We start from the raw sequence: 16,582 nt of genomic DNA, 5'->3' as shown, positions 1-16,582 counted from the left end.
CTCACCAATAAAAAGAAGAAATTCACACAACTAATCGAAATATCCATACCCAATACAACAAATATACAAAAGAAAACCGGAGAAAAAATTGAAAAATACATCCAACTGGCTGAGGAAGTCAAGGACATGTGGCATCAGGATAAAGTTGACATTATACCAATTATACTATCAACTACAGGAGTCATACCACACAATATCCACCAGTACATCAATGCAATACAGCTACATCCAAACTTATATATACAGTTACAGAAATCCGTAATTATTGATACATGTTCAATTACCCGAAAGTTCCTAAATGCAATATAACATATACCGTACAGTTAAAAGGAAGTGACGCTTGATCAAGGTCCGCGTCACTTTCCATTTTCAACCAGACTTAACGTCTGAGAAAGTAAAGAAATAATAATAATAATGAAATAAAATAAAAATAATAAAACCCGTGGAGGCCCGGGAAAAGAATAGGCCTCCGGTATGTTCTGCCATTCGTAAAAGGCGACGAAAAGAACAAACCACTAATAGGGCTAACCCCCCTTTTACTGTGATTAGTTGGTTCAGGACAGAACTAATGAAGCCTCGGACAAGTGCTGTCATGGTCGTGGACGACACTTGAACCCTGTGCCCGTCCACAATGGTAATGACACTGCTAGCCACACGGAAAATGATTTAAATCCAAATAGAGGTGTTTTGCAGGATATGCTTCCTGCAACCACCCTAGAAGGAAAACAAAGACAGAGGATGACATGGTCAGATGGAATTAACAGACACCTCGTGTTCTGTTATTACCAAGCAACAAACTTAGGAACCAACACAACTGGATACAGATCACAAGTATACACAACATTTATTACCAGATACCCAGAATTAAAATTTTTAACAGAACAACGACTAGCTGATCAGATCCGTGTAATAATCAAAAATAACAGGATACCCCAGTCAGAATTAGAAAACATCAAACAACAAGTACAACAACTACTGGAACAAAATAATGTGCAATCAGAAGAAGAAGAAGAAGAAAATACAATAATGGACTCAAACATCCCAGAGCAAACAAACAAAGAACACACATCAATTAAACAGTCAGAGGAAATCGAAATCTTAAGACAGCCACCAGAACAAGCACAAATAGAACATGAAGTGACACACATGTTAGATATAGAAGAAAAATTTCAGCTGACATATAGAGAATACAAAGACACAAATACAGACATTAGACCATTCTTGCATAGACCACCAAATAACCCACAAGTCAAAACAACAATAAGAACTATCAACACAATCATACACAATAAAATAAATGAAAATACAACTATGGAAGAGTTAAAACTACTGGTTTGTATAGAAGCACTCACTACACTAAATATACACACTAGGCAGAGATCAGAACCAACCAACACACAGAAGAAACCCACAAAACCAGCATGGCAACACAGGCTACAGATCAGAATAGAAAAACTGAGAAAAGATATCGGACAGCTAACACAATTTATAAGAAATGAAATATCAGACAAAAACGAAAAAGGTTAGGCAAAATCTAACAACAAGAAGCGATAGAGCAATTAGATGAAAAGAAGCAGAAATTACAAGCATATCAGAGCCCTGCTGCCAGATTTGTTACCAGTAGGTTTCATCAAGATCAATTATTATGGAGATGCTTTGTGAACCTGAATGGGCATCCTTGAAGGAAAGACGAATTTGTCTTTGCTAAACACTGTTGCAAAAATTTATAGAATTGGTTGTAGAATGATTATACTGCTGCCATCAAATGCTTCATGTAAGGACTATGAAGATAAGATAAAAGAAATTAGAGCTTGTGGGGAGGCATAAAGGCAATTTCTCACCCTCTCTATTTGCGAGTGGAACAGAGAGGAAATGACTAGTAGAAGTACAAGGTACCCCCACTATGCACCAAATGGTGGCTTGTAGCATATGTATGGAGATATACATTAATAGCTCAATGTAAATCAGACAAAGAGGCTAGGAAACCAAATGTTGGATTGACTGCAATAGAGAGAGATGAAGCTTTTGCAGATGAAATGTAATTACTTTTGATCAAATTTGCAAATGAAACTTTGGGGGCTTTACCAATTATTGAAGAATTTAAAACTGAATTTCGGTTTGGTGTTTGTTACATATATAATTTGACACATATAACTATTGTCACAGAACAAAAAAATCCTTATACAAATGGGAAATCAGATTTAGAGTGCCTGGAATCACCAAGTCCCAGATTTTAGAACATAAAATATTCACAAGGCTATACAACCAATTCAGCTTGCTACTCTTCTCTGAATCATTTTACTTTGCAGTGGGTCAGATACTTAATGACCTGTTTGACCAGTATTATTTAGATTTTCAGTGATTTCCATAGCTCACTTCAGAAATATCTCAGGATTACACTTTAACCAAGGCCATGATAAAAAAAGTTGTTGAATAAATGATATTCTGTTTTTGGAGATGGTGATTGACTTATTGTAAGGTATTACTTTTTATTTTTGACTCAATCACTTTTTTTATGACACAGTCATAAATGGTTTCATATGCTATGGGCATCAATGCATGAACACTTGTTCATCAGATGCCACCCATAGCTTCTGAGGATAGTATTTGAGAGCTGAAACAGGTTCTACATCTACATCTACATTTATACTCTGCAAGCCACTGAACGGTGGGTGGCGGAGGGCACTTTACGTGCCACTGTCATTACCTCCCTTTCCTGTTCCAGTCGCGTATGGTTCGTGGGAAGAACGACTGCAGGAAAGCCTCCATGTGCGCTCGAATCTCTCTAATTTTACATTCGTGATCTCCTCGGGAGGTATTAGTTGGTGGAAGCAATATATTTGATACCTCATCCAGAAACGCACCCTCTCGAAACCTGGACAGCAAGCTACACCGTGATGCAGAGCACCTCTCTTGCAGAGTCTGCCACTTGAGTTTGCTAAACATCTCTGTAACTCTATCCAGCTTACCAAATAACCCTGTGATGAAACGCGCCGCTCTTCTTTGAATCTTCTCTATCTCCTCTGTCAATCTGACCTGGTACGGATCCCACACTGATGAGCAATACTCAAGTATAGGTTGAACGAGTGTTTTGTAAGCCACCTCCTTTGTTGATGGACTACATTTTCTAAGGACTCTCCCAATGAATCTCAATCTGGCACCCGCCTTACCAACAATTAATTTTATATGATCATTCCATTTCAAATTGTTCCGTACGCATACTCCCAGATATTTTACAGAAGTAACTGCTCACAGTGTTTGCTCCGCTATCATATAATCATACAATAAAGGATCCTTCTTTCTATGTATTTGCAATACATTACATTTGTCTATGTTAAGGGTCAGTTGCCACTCCCTGCACCAAGTGCCTATCCGCTGCAGATCTTCCTGCATTTTGCTACAATTTTCTAATGCTGCGACATCTCTGTATACTACAGCATCATCTGCGAAAAGCCGCATGGAACTTCCGACACTATCTACTAGGTCATTTATATATATTGTGAAAAGCAGTGGTCCCATAACACTCCCCTGTGGCACGCCAGAGGTTACTTTAACGTCTGTAGACGTCTCTCCATTGAGAACAACATGCTGTGTTCTGTTTGCTAAAAACTCTTCAACCCAGCCACACAGCTGGTCTGATATTCCGTAGGCTCTTACTTTATCAGGCAACAGTGCAGAACTGTATCGAACGCCTTCCAGAAGTCAAGGAAAATGGCATCTACCTGGGAGCCTGTATCTAATATTTTCTAGGTCTCGTGAACAAATAACGCGAGTTGGGTCTGACACGATCGCTGTTTCCGGAATCCATGTTGATTCCTACAGAGTAGATTCTGGGTTTCCAGAAATGACATGATTGTGTCATAAAAAGTGATAGAATAAAAATTAAAAGTAACAACTTATTCTCTTCTTTATTTATTTTTTACCTCTCTTGTGCACTTTATCTAAAAATCTTGTTTGATTCTAGACTATATAAAAGTTTATGATTCGAATGCATGAAAACAAATTTCCATTTTGTATCACTTACCAGATGTGCTTTTCTCATAAATTTGTTGCTTCTCAATTATATTCAGATTCATTGTTGGTATGGGATTCTGGATACGGACCATAATATATGTAATAAACAGTTCCCAAGTTTTCTATATACGCATATAAACCCCCCCCCCCCCTCCCCAAGTACAGAGTACGGCTTATGAGCCCTGAGGGTGCAGGGGGAGGGGGGGGGGATGTGGGTGTTAGTGTTGGTGTGAGTGGTTCGAGGCAGCAGACGCACAACTGGAAGCTCCATCTCTGTCGGGTCGGTGTGCGAAGGTGCGGAGGGCGGCCACCCATCCAACTGTTAGTCTGAAACCAGCATGGGCGAATGATGCGTCGACCAACTCGGGAGCAGCGGTATGTGAGAGGAGGCGGCATGTGAGCATGCCTTCCCTGAATGCATACTGAGCTGTCCGAAGAAATGAAAGCTCGAACACATAATGGGTCACACTCTTGTGGGAGGGACAAGCTGTGCACTATCTTGACTTTGAGTTCCTCAGTGAGGGTTGGGTCTGTGCTGTTGGTGAGCAGTACAAGCACATGATTATCTAACACCATAATTGACATGTCATCGACGTGGTCAGGTGGTATGTTGCAGCGCAAAACGAAGGACGGGGCATCTGCATCTCTAGTACCTGAAATGTCTTCAAAACCTGTGAATGGGGATGATGTGTGATCAGTAAGAATGAAGAAAGGATAGCCCTCAATGTCGGTGGCAGAAATGTTTGACGGCCTCATACACCGCCAGAAGCTCTCCATCTAAAGCGGAGTATTTCTTCTGTGCTGTAGATAGTTTTTTGGAGAAGAAATGAAGTGGTGAAATCGTGTCACCTTTGCTCTGTTTTAATACGACCCCAACTGTGATGTTGCTGGCGTACGTAATGATGAACAAATTGGCAGATGGATCCGGGTGGGCGAGTATGACTGCGTGAGCTAAAGCTGTTTTAAGAGCCCTGAAAGCCTCTAGCATGGGTTCAGTCCAACAGACTGATTTAACATCCAAAGTTTGTAAGCCAGAGAGTGAGTCCATCAGCGGGGCCTGCGTGGCGGCAGCAGAAGGTAGATGACAGTGGTAGTAATTTATAGTACCTAGGAAACATAAGAGTTCTTTGTACGTAGCTGGGGGTGGGGGGTGATAGACTGCACATGGGATTTGGGAGGCTGTATTCTGTCTGCGGAGACAGTGTAACCCAGAAATGTCACAGAAGACTGATGCAATTGGAATTTTTCTTTGTTGACCTCGACACCGTTGGATGCCAAAGTCTGGAGGACCTGGGATAAATGATCTTCATGGTCTTCAGTCAATTTGCTGAAAATGAGTATGTCATCCAGGTATGCGAAGCAGAACTCAAATCGTCGTAAGATTGAGTCAATGAAACGTTGCCACATTTGTGCCGCATTCTTTAAACATGAAGTTGTACTGGAACAAACAGAGCGGCGTGATGAGCGCAGTCTTTAGAATGTCTTCCAGCACTACGGGAATCTGGTGATAAGCATGTTTGCAATCAATCACACTGAAGATTGTGGTGCCCGATAACATATGAGTGAAATTGTTTATGTTTGGCATGGGGTAATTGTCCATGACAGTGCAAGCATTTAAACGTCTGATGTGGAGTTTTGGGATGAGTGGGGTGCAATGAGGTGTAGCTGTTAGCGCGAGTGGGAAAAGGCAGCATGAAAGTCACATGCCTATTACACAAGCGCGGCATGCACTTGTTTGTAGTGGTTGGCTGCGCTTGCAGCACAGAGCGGAGTGGGGCGCACAGCAGCCGTCTGTTGTTAACTTTGGGTTGGGCAACCAGCACAGGCAAGTGAGGTGCTGGTGTCGCGCAAGGGACGGCTGCCTGTGTAGTGGGCATGGTCGTGCTGCATGAGCGACTGTTATTAGAGACACTGTTTGAAACACGAGGCACTGCACGTAGTGGGCACTTGGACAGTGCAGAGGTTACTGAATGCGTATCGTCACATGCAATGAATGTTTTTGAATTAACCTGATGAATGTTTGAACTGATGCTTGGCGATGAAGTTTGATCCGGTGAAAGAACTGCAGATTGCAGTTTCAACAGCGAGGTGCTGGCTGCAGCGAGCTCATTGTACGTGTGAGCAATGCATTGTTTCAGCTCGTTGTTCTCCCGACAGAGATGCACTGCTGAGTCGTATTCTGGAAGTACTTTAGTGACACAGGTCATAATCTTGCCCGCGAGGGCGGAACACTCGCAGACTAAATCCCATGCTGCGGCAGAAACGTAACAAGGAGAATGGGTGCCAGAGCACAGTATCTAAGTGTTAGATGGGTGATGTAACACTGAACACTGGACTATGTTTGGGAAGAGCCTGTAATGGGACAAAAAATCCATACCGAGAATTGGTTCATCAATGTCGGCAATGTAGAAGGTCCACGGGAAACACAGAGAAGGGGATAGGTGCACCATCACTTTCACAGAACAGACAGTTTGTAACGTTGATGCGTTGACAGCTTGTAGGACAGACTTCCTTGGTGAAAAGTTGGTAGGAGCCAACAATCAAGGTATGACATACGTCAGCACCAGTGTCAATTAGGTAGACAAACTGCAATGAAATATCTGTCGCGTATAAACGATCGCTCGGTCGAGGGGATGAGTGGATGGAGTGCAATCTTAGGGGACACCTGTGAAGTTCCCTGCAGGACTCTGCGTCACTTAGTTCCTGCGGTTGGCATTTGGGTGTTGCCGCATGGTAACCTGCACTTCTTGGCCACAGCCCCGAAACTCTTGTGGTACCAACAGTATGGATGAGCTGGAAGTGGCAGTGGCATTGACTGTGATAGCGGGGGAGGCTTGTCCTCATTGATCTGTTCTGGGATGTAAACCAGGACGTATGGAGTGTAGGTGATTCTTGAGTGCTCAGAAAGAGGAGAGAGTGAACGAGTACTGCTTGGTGGCGTAGAAGGCTTGAAATTGGAACAGGCCCTGCCCCTGCCTACAGACGGCCGGTAAACAGGAGATGTAGAGTCACACAGCGATGGTGGATGAGCTGGGTATTTCTGGTGCAGGAGCGCATACAGCTGATCTGCGATGCATAGGCAAGAACCAATAGACTCAAAAGAGTGCAGCAGTAGGTGTATCTGTAGGTCGGTAGGTTACTTGGCAGACCATACCGCCCACAGGCTGACATCTGGCATTGTGTGTTCACTCATAAGTAAGCCGAGACGGCGCCAAAGTTATGATGGAGTGCGGTCCCCCAGATGCTCCTCGTACAGAATCTTGATTATCAATTCCTGTGGCGAGCAGACAAGACAGTCCAATATCGTTTTCGTGGTAAACTCTTACTTCGGTGGCGAAAGTAGGAGATCACAAATTAAATCTGAATGGTCATGAAGGTGTGTGACCAAACATAGGAACTTGAAATTGTTATCAGTCACTTGATGCAGCTCAAAGAGGTGCTCCACCAGTGTGACCCATGAAACTGGATTGTCCTCTTATAGGAGAGATAGCTTTGGTAGGCGGCCTGGAGGTGGAGACGAAGGGCTTCGGCATGTCTTGGAAGGCCTGCGGTCCCATTGCACAAGAGTTGATGCTGGGATCCGGCACCACTGGAGCAGAAATGTTACTAGCACACACGTTTGGAACAACGGCTGGTTGTAATGTCTCTGAAAATGCCCGAATACATGACGTGGCAGGTACGGTTGGTACTGTGGAAGCAAATGGGCGAGGGCGCGTAATGAGGGCCCGTAAACTGCACCAAAAATTGCAGGAATAGCACTGACATTGTCCAACTCGGAAATGACGCTGGAGGTCGGCGCGGCAGACGTAGATGGTACTGCGGAAGGAGCAAGTAAGTGGTTGTATGGTCAGAATCAAGGCCCCCTGTGGGTGAGGGGGGTGGTGGGGGGTAGGGGGGTGATGGCCTGGAGCTTAAAGTGGCAACAATGAGAGTTTTCCGCGCACACTGGCCACGCAGCCTTCGCGGTAGGACCATAAAATACTGGTGAAACCTGTTGGCAGTCGCACTGTTGTAATACAATGTTGCTGGTTGAAGAGGCTGTGTTGAGTGCACTCCCTCGTGGTCGCGAAACTGAGCCGCTGATCCGGTGGTTTGTTCTGGCGAACTGGTTGCATAAAAATGTCTGTTACTGATTTGTGAGGAAGGCGAGGCACGCGTAGCTTGGTAATAGTTGACTGCGTGTATGTTTTGCACAGATGGTGGCATTGCACACAGCACTTCTGTAGCCGACATCGTGGCACGTAGAGGATCAAAGCACATGTGTGAATTTCGGTCTCTTTGAACTTCATAAGAGCGAATGATCGTCACACTATTTAGTAGATTGTCCACTTCAGTTTTCACTTGTTGTTGTGCGTAATCCGGTGAAACAAAACCTGAGTCCATTGTCTGAGGTAACTGCATAACACTCAGTCATTGTGGAGTTGCTAACGTAGAGGTTATCCTCGTCGAAGATCGGAGATCATTGTCTGTTAGCTGCGAAATAACCGACAGCGGAGGGTTGTGTTGGCCTGGTTGTAAGAGCTGGGCCTCCAAATCTTCGTAAAGAATGTTCGGTGATGTAGCCATGGCGTCGTATGTGAAACCTGTTGATTCTATATGACCGGCGCGGAAGTTGTGGAAGAAATAGAACTTTTTGTCCGGGGTCACCAATATGGGATTCTGGATACAGACTGTAATATACACAATAAACAGTTCCCAAGATTTCTATATACAGATATATTTTACCATAAAGACTGATCCAAATGAACATTGCATGAAGTACAAAGGCAGACTGAATTAAAAATGGCAGCTCGTCAGAGAAGTTAATGTTCCAAAGATTGTAATTTGTGTGGTCGATGTGATCTATCAATGCCACATTGGTAAATAAAGATTAATTTCACCAGGGTGTCTCCACTGTCTTGTAATGTTATCACATCAGCTGGAGACTGCCATACTTCTCACAGTAGTTTAAAATTGAACTAAACACTGGTAAAGGAGAAATGCAATAAGGGAGGAAAATGTGATAAGAAGCTAAGAAATAAATGCTAATTACTGAAACTTTATTTATTTATTTATTTATTATTGACAATGTTGAAGTTTTGAAGTTTGTGTCTAAGGAATTTGGAATGAACCACGTAGCTTTTATCTACGGAGTATCTAATAGCAACTGTGAGCAACTTTGTGAACTAAAGTCAAAAAAATATACATCAGAATGACAAACACTACACATATATAACATCTGTAGCTCTTGCTTCTCCATTTAGTAATCATGTTTAATGCATTTGAGCTGAAGAACTACAGTGTAGAAAGAGTTAAACTTTATGGTCTATTTAAAAGTTGTTGTAATTTTACTTTTGGGACTATGACTACATGAAAATGTTGTTAGAATAGTCAGATATTTATGCTGTTGGGCTGTGGAGTGTTTTTAAAGTTAATTGTCCTTTAGCAATCTTACAAACAGATTAACAGAAAATTTCTGCAACTTTTGTCTTATCTGTTCCAGGATCGTAACACCTTCTTTCTGCAACTTTTGTCTTATCTGTTCCAGGATCGTAACACCTTCCACAGATTTGATAAGTTCAATGCAAAATATAATCCCATTGGTGAGAGTAGGCTGCGAGAAGTTTTCCTCAAGACAGATAATTATCTTAATGGAAAGTACTTTGCTCGCATCATCAAGGTATAATAGAGTTTTGTGTTTGCTAAGGTTAATTGCTGTATTGAGAGTTTATTTGCTGTTACTGCTTCATTTGCTACCACTGCTTTTGATGCAGAAGCATGCTGTTTGAACGTAATTACTACTTAAGCAGATTGCCTTCATCACATTTATAGAGTTGTAACAAAATAAAATAATCTAAGAAAATTCTTTAGATTATGTAACTGCATATTTCTTTACAGGAAACTTAAAGGAGTAAAATAGTTTAGAAGATCTGTAGCACCAGTAAAAAGGCCATAAATCTCTCTTGATTAATGGGCTGAGCTGATCTTACATGTCAAAACAAGAAATAGGGATCATGGAGAAAAAGGGGGTACAGAAATCTGCAAAGAAACTAGTGGAGGGTCAAACATTTTACTCAAATATACAGTATGTAATTTCTTTTATCACAAATGTTGCATATATAACAATGAAAATAACCAATTTTTGACAGTATAATATAATTGGATAGATAACAAAATCTACTCACCAAACAGTGCCAGTAGAATGCACATATAAAAAAAAGTTTTACGTAAACAAGCCTTCAGAGGTGGTGGTTCATCCTTCTGGCAGAAGGATTTAAGGGGAAGGAAGAGGGGTGAAGTAAAAGGAATGGAGAGGTTTAGGAAAAGGGATAGAGTTTAGAATAGTCACCCAGAACGGCTGGTCAGCGGGGAATAAAAAAAACAGATGGTACGCTAGGTACTGCAGTTGGGCCTGCACAGGATGTATCTTTTACAGACCATTCAACTGCCCACTATTGGCGTGAGATGAGAGGTTAGAGCACACTGATGTGTCATAGTGTTAATGATTGTTTGCACATCCCATCCGGTTTGTGTGCAAACTTAAAAAGTCATCAAATTAAAAGCTTAAGAACCTGAAGGTGAAGCATTAATGTTTTGAAATGGAATGTTATCTTGTGCAAAAACTTAAGCAGTTTTTCCCCAAAATCGTCTTTGTTTGTTATTTTCTTTTGACTCTATTTAAGCTTTCAGCAAATGATTGTTTCTGTTGAGAAGTGGCACCATTTTCACACCTCTCATTTAAAGTGTTGCTCAGCATTATTTTTCTTTTCCCTTCCAATTCAACAGTTATAAAATGTGCAGAGTATTGATTCGACCTTTAGTAGGTATTCATAGCTATACAACACATACTTCACAATGATACAGATATAACTGATAAGTTACTTACAAGAACTCTATTCGTGTGTTGGGAGAAGACTTTTGACAAGGTTGAAATCCATTAAAAGGCTTTGCTTTTCAGTCACACTATAGTCCAGCCACTATAAACTGACAGTCATCCACAAGCATAAACTACAGTTATGCCCTCCAGAGGGAAAGGAGTAATGTGAGGGAAAAAGCCTTCTTACAGGGCAACAGCCTACCCATGTATCAGTTTTTTCTGAAAACAAAACTTGATAGATGGTCATAGGAAATGGCGATCCATTTTGGTGAGAAATGGTGGTAACTGAACTCTGTTTCAGACTGAGAAAAGAAAATAATGAGCAAATCACAATGCAAAGCAGTCAGTAATGAATACCACACAAGTGCTTGCTGACATTCACTCTTGTTTTGAATGAAGCAATTCAAGCCTGCTCTCAACCAGCGTTTGACACAACCACAGTTCAACATACCTGACACCTAAAACTGTCATATTAAAATGTACCAACTTCTGAACCTCATCTAGCAGACAAACATAAACATTTCTTTATTCTAAGATGGTAGGTACCATAGTTGGGCGTACACAGGATGTATCTTATACAGACCATTCAACTTCCCACAATTGGTGTGACACCAGAGCTTAGAGTGCACTAGTATTCACTGTGATAATGATCTTACGCACATTATCTTCACAAAGTGGACTTCATTAGGTGATTTGCAATACCAGTAACTGAAAACTGAGTTCCTTTCCAGTATTTATAAACAGAAAATAAAGCCATTTTAAACTATTTTTTGTGTCTGGATACAATCCACTGTGAAATAGCATTTATCAGGTAACTTCGCTTTTTCACATTTTGGGGCAAAATTGGAATCTAAATTCACATTTATCACAAACTGGGAATTTTTCAGGTCCATAGTGATTAGTAGTTTGTTACAGAAATTATTATGATGATAATAATAACAATAACAATAATAATAATAATAAAGTGGCTTTTGAAAAACCAAAAACTTGTAGATTTTCTGTCTTTATATTTTTTTAATCTACATAAATAAAATCATAATTGTGCATTTGTTCAAAATCATATGTCTCCAAAGATTCTTCACCAATTCCTTTAAAATTTTAAAACAACATTGCATTCGAATATTCACATGTCTTTATATATATTTACTGGAGCACCAGATTGACCATATGACATTCCCGTAACTATATAAGAGCATGCACATATTAGATTTCAATGTTGTGTCAAAATTTCAAGGCATAGGTGAATAACTTCTGCAGATTATGATTTTGAACAAATGAACAATTACATCTACATAAATAAAAATATGGAGTTTGTTTGTTCAAAATCCTAATGCACTAAAAGTTCTTCACTGATTACTTCAAAAATTTGATGTAACATTGCATGTGAATATATATGACAATATTATGAAAAGTATAGTTGCTATTTATTATATAGTAGAGAAGCTGGGTTGCAGGTAGGCGCAACAAAAAGATTGCCGAACAGTGTATGGCAAAGCAGCTAGACTGTGGTCGTGTGTGCGTGTGCGTGTGCGCGTGTGCGTGTGCGCGTGTGCGTGCGTGCGTGCGTGCGTGCGCGCGCTGGTGAAGGACAGTTTGGCCGAAAGCTTTCTTTGATAGTCTTTTTGTTGTATGTATCTGCAACTCAGCATCTCCGCTATATGGTGAGTAGCAACTACCTGTTTCATACTGTCATTATTCCATCCTGGATTTTCCATTGTTAGATATGAAAACATTCAGATGAACATAGGCTATATATTTTTAACACATGTAATATATATGTAGTACATAAAGGCAGGGCACGATTTGTGCTTCTACCAGTGGGGAGGGGGGGGGGGGGGGGGGAAGTCTTCGGGGGTTATTAGAATTATATATGTTAGTATGTTAGTAGCTTGGACCGTGGCATTACGCATGGTTAAACAGCTATTTATAAATAGATGTTAATGCCGAAACTCACTATTCACGCGTATGCACTATCAGAAAAGCCATCCCTTGTTATGTCTTTAAAAGTACATTATAGGTAAAGATTATTTACAAAATCCTCTACATACAGGTATACGAGGGGAATTCAAAAAGTAGAGGCACATTTGTGAAAAGCTGTACTTATTCTGATGATAGAAAACTGACACATATTAATAGTATTAATAGTAAGACTTACTAAAAACTTTCAGTGTTCGGCTCCACAAATTTAAATTATATGTAAAGTTTTACTCCAGTGCGTGGCAAATAAAAATCCCAGGTTGGGATGCATAAACTAACACCAGAGGAGGGGATGGTGTGATGCAGAGGGGGGGAAATCCCCCCCCCCCCCCTGCAAATCGCACACTGCATAAAGGTGAAACATCATTACCAAAAATTTCAAACAGTGCTTGACCGATTCACCTCAAATTTTTACATATTACTGTAATAAATGTGTGGACACACAAGCTCTACATTTTTTTTAAATATACACTGATAAACCAAAACAGTACGACCACTACCCACCACAATGTAGGATGCTGCCTGGTGGCATTGTGAGCACGTGACGTGGTAACAAAAGTACAGATGGGATATCACCTTAGCAAAGATATGGACTGCGATACGGGAAATCCATTGAGATAAGTAACTTTGACAAAGAGCAGATTATTATTATGCAGAGTCTGTGAATGAGTATCTCAGAAATGATGAGGCTGGTAAAATGTTGACATGCTACTGTTGTGAGCATCAAGGGGTAGAAGGCCAGTGACACTATGATTAGTTGTTAAATGGTTAGACGTACACAGCTCTTCACAGAATATGGATTGGAGTTTGAAGGCTTGCCTGCTCTGTAAAGTAGGTTAGATGGTGATCTGTGTCATCTTTGGTGAAAGAAAACAGTACTGGATCATGTACAAGTGTTTCAGAGACCCATGTCCATTGTACTCTGTTGAACACGAAGCTCTGCAACAGACTACCTCTACCTGTTCACATGGACACAGGCTGCTAGAATTAGTATTATGCTATGGGAGACATTCTCCTGCACTTGCATGGGATCTGTGGTAGTAATAGATGACGAGCTGACAGCTGCAAACTACTTGAATCCCTTCATGCTAAATGTCTTCCGCAACAGCAATGTCCTCTTTCAGCAGTGTAATTTCCATTGTCTCAGTTTGAGGAGCATGATAGTAAACTCATGTTGATGTCTTGGGGACCAAATATGACTGATGTAAATTCTTTGGAACCTATCTGGGTCGCTGTGGGGTGCTATCACCATGCATGCAAATCAGTGACCCGTTACCTATGCGAATTATGTGACACGGGCATAGAAATCTAATGCCACATACCTCCACACATCTGCCAACAAACTTTCAGATTCCTGAGAGACAGAATCAGTGACGTATTTTGTTTCAAAGATGGACAAACAGGCTATTAAGCAGGTGATCATGTTGTTTTGAGTCATCAGTGTATATAAATATATATACAATAGTGGCACATTCTTGGCAAACAGGAAAGTTGTAGTTAAGGTATATGATTATAATATTGCTAAAAAACCTGAATTTGCAATAACAAAAAAAAAAAAAAGGTTCAAATGGCTCTGAGCACTATGGGACTTAACTTCTGAGGTCATCAGTCCCCTAGAACTTAGAACTACTTAAACCTAACTAACCTAAGGACATCATACACATCCATGCCTGAGGCAGGATTCGAACCTGCGACCGTAGCGGTCGCGCGGTTCCAGACTGAAGCGCCTAGAACCGGCCGGCTTTTGCAATAACAATAAACAAGAATTCTTTTTTTTTTCTTCTTAATTGTTGGCTCAAGTTAAGAGGGAGTAGGAGATGGGCAGAGTGGTGGGAGGCAGTGGATATGGTGGGTGGAAAGGACGAGAGAGGGGGGGATGGAGAAGATGGGCAGAGAAAGGGTGGAGGAGGTGACAGACAGATTTGGGGGGGGGGGGGGGGTGGAGGCAGAAGGAAATGCAGAGAGAGTGGAAGGATAAGGTAGAGGGAGGGAGGGAGGGAGGGAGAGAGAGAGAGAGAGAGAGAGAGAGAGAGAGAGAGAGAGAGAGAGAGAGACAGGGGAGAAGGAGATTAGGATTTACATACAATTCCCTTACATTATTAGAAACACGCTTTCTCTTTTCTTTGTTTTCTGAGCCACAGTAATGTGTGGCTGAGTGCAGATGGTTAAATATAAATAAGGTAATACTTTATTATTTGTTTACTCATAGATAAGAATCGAATACACTGCTGTTCAAAACTTTTGGACAAAGGTAACTTTCGCATGATGATGTATCACTGCCAAGTAACGTAACTCTATGAAACGTGGATTATATATAGAAATAATTGCTACAGCACAGTGTAGAAGGTGTATTAAAGAAATACACAATGAGTCGAACAGAAATGACACTTCTATTCAAAGATAATAATGACACTGAAGTCACCATATTTCATGATAGTCCCCTGGACATTACAAAAGGCGGGACATGGTTCTTAATAGGATATGTGATCACCGTGATGGCAGTGAATGAATGTTCTGCAGTGTGCTCTCATGCTGACCATGTAGTTAGTAAGACCTCTTCTGGTAGGGCATTCCATTCCTCCAACACCATGGTTGACAGTTACTTGATGGTCGTTAATGCATGTGAATGTGCTGCAATATGTCTCCCCAAAACTGAATTGCTTCTAAAACCAAGAGCTTCTCCACCTATGCATTTGACACATTGTCATCCATAAAAATGAAGTCGGGGCCAAATACCCCCTTTAAAAGATGCATACGGGTTAGGACTACAGTGTCACAATAATGATGGCCGGTCAGTGTACTGTGTTTGAAGATTTTGGGGTTAGTATGGCCATGCAATGTCATGCCTCCCCACACCATAACAAATGAATCACCAAAATGGTCATTTTTCACACTGCTTGACGTGTCTGTGTATTGTAAGAGGAACCTTGTCAAACATGATCGTTTTGCCAGTCCAGGCATTATGGTGTGGGGAGGCATAATGTTCCATGAGCGTATAGATCTTCAAATCATTGAACATGATATGCTCACCAGTCAGAATTAGTGTGACACTGTACTGCTTCAACATGTGCATCTTGTCAGGGTTGCATTTGGCCCTGATGTCGTTTTACAGGTGGCAAGGTGCAACTAAGTTTTTCTCACCAGTGTATTTTTATGATCTTGGAGAAATATCTGTGTGTCAAGTGGGCTGGTTGTCTACATGTATGAGGTACTCTGAGCATTTGTATGTATCAAGCATGCCAATTGTTTGTGAATTGAGAAGTACAGACCATAACAAAAATTGACCACCGATCAGTTCCATTACATGGTAAGCTTCTATTTGCTAGTATTTGAAAGCAGGAAAAACAAACAAAACAGAGGACAATGTGAACTGTGATAATACGATTGGCAGAAATATGAAAGTTTGGAAAAGTATACCATTTTAAGCAAAAGAATTGTACACCAAAAAAGATGGTGGTATAAATCAAACAACAACACATTCTTTACTGAGAGAATACTGATAAAAATTATAAAATTAAAAAGAAACTAAAGAAATTTAAAAAAACATGATAGCAAATACGCTATTGTTTTGTGATACTATTTAAAAATAGGTTACACATCACAATCAAGAGCTTTAAACTACTGCAATGAAATCCTGTAAAGACTGAAAGGGATGCGCCCCAAGGAAACCTTTTTAGTTTAGATTTAAAAATCTGTAGTTTATCACTCAAATACTTTGAGCCTGCTGGAAGCCTG

At 40.9% G+C, this 16,582-nt stretch overlaps 1 protein-coding gene across 4 annotated transcripts in view; it reads left to right on the top strand.

The window, feature by feature from the left end:
- LOC126257893 (AMP deaminase 2) overlaps positions 1-16,582 on the top strand; it is a 470,969-nt gene that overhangs the window by 370,115 nt on the left and 84,272 nt on the right. For all 4 annotated transcript variants that reach the window (XM_049955599.1, XM_049955600.1, XM_049955601.1 and 1 more), the window contains one exon: positions 9,542-9,673. In XM_049955599.1, coding sequence (XP_049811556.1) covers positions 9,542-9,673 — 132 coding nt within the window. The remainder of the gene's footprint in view (positions 1-9,541; positions 9,674-16,582) is intronic.

The sequence above is a fragment of the Schistocerca nitens genome, chromosome 1 (genome assembly GCF_023898315.1).
Source record: "Schistocerca nitens isolate TAMUIC-IGC-003100 chromosome 1, iqSchNite1.1, whole genome shotgun sequence".
Lineage (NCBI taxonomy): Eukaryota > Metazoa > Arthropoda > Insecta > Orthoptera > Acrididae > Schistocerca > Schistocerca nitens.
The sequence above is the reverse complement of the archived record's forward strand: the minus strand, read 5'-3'. Positions and strand labels throughout refer to the sequence as shown.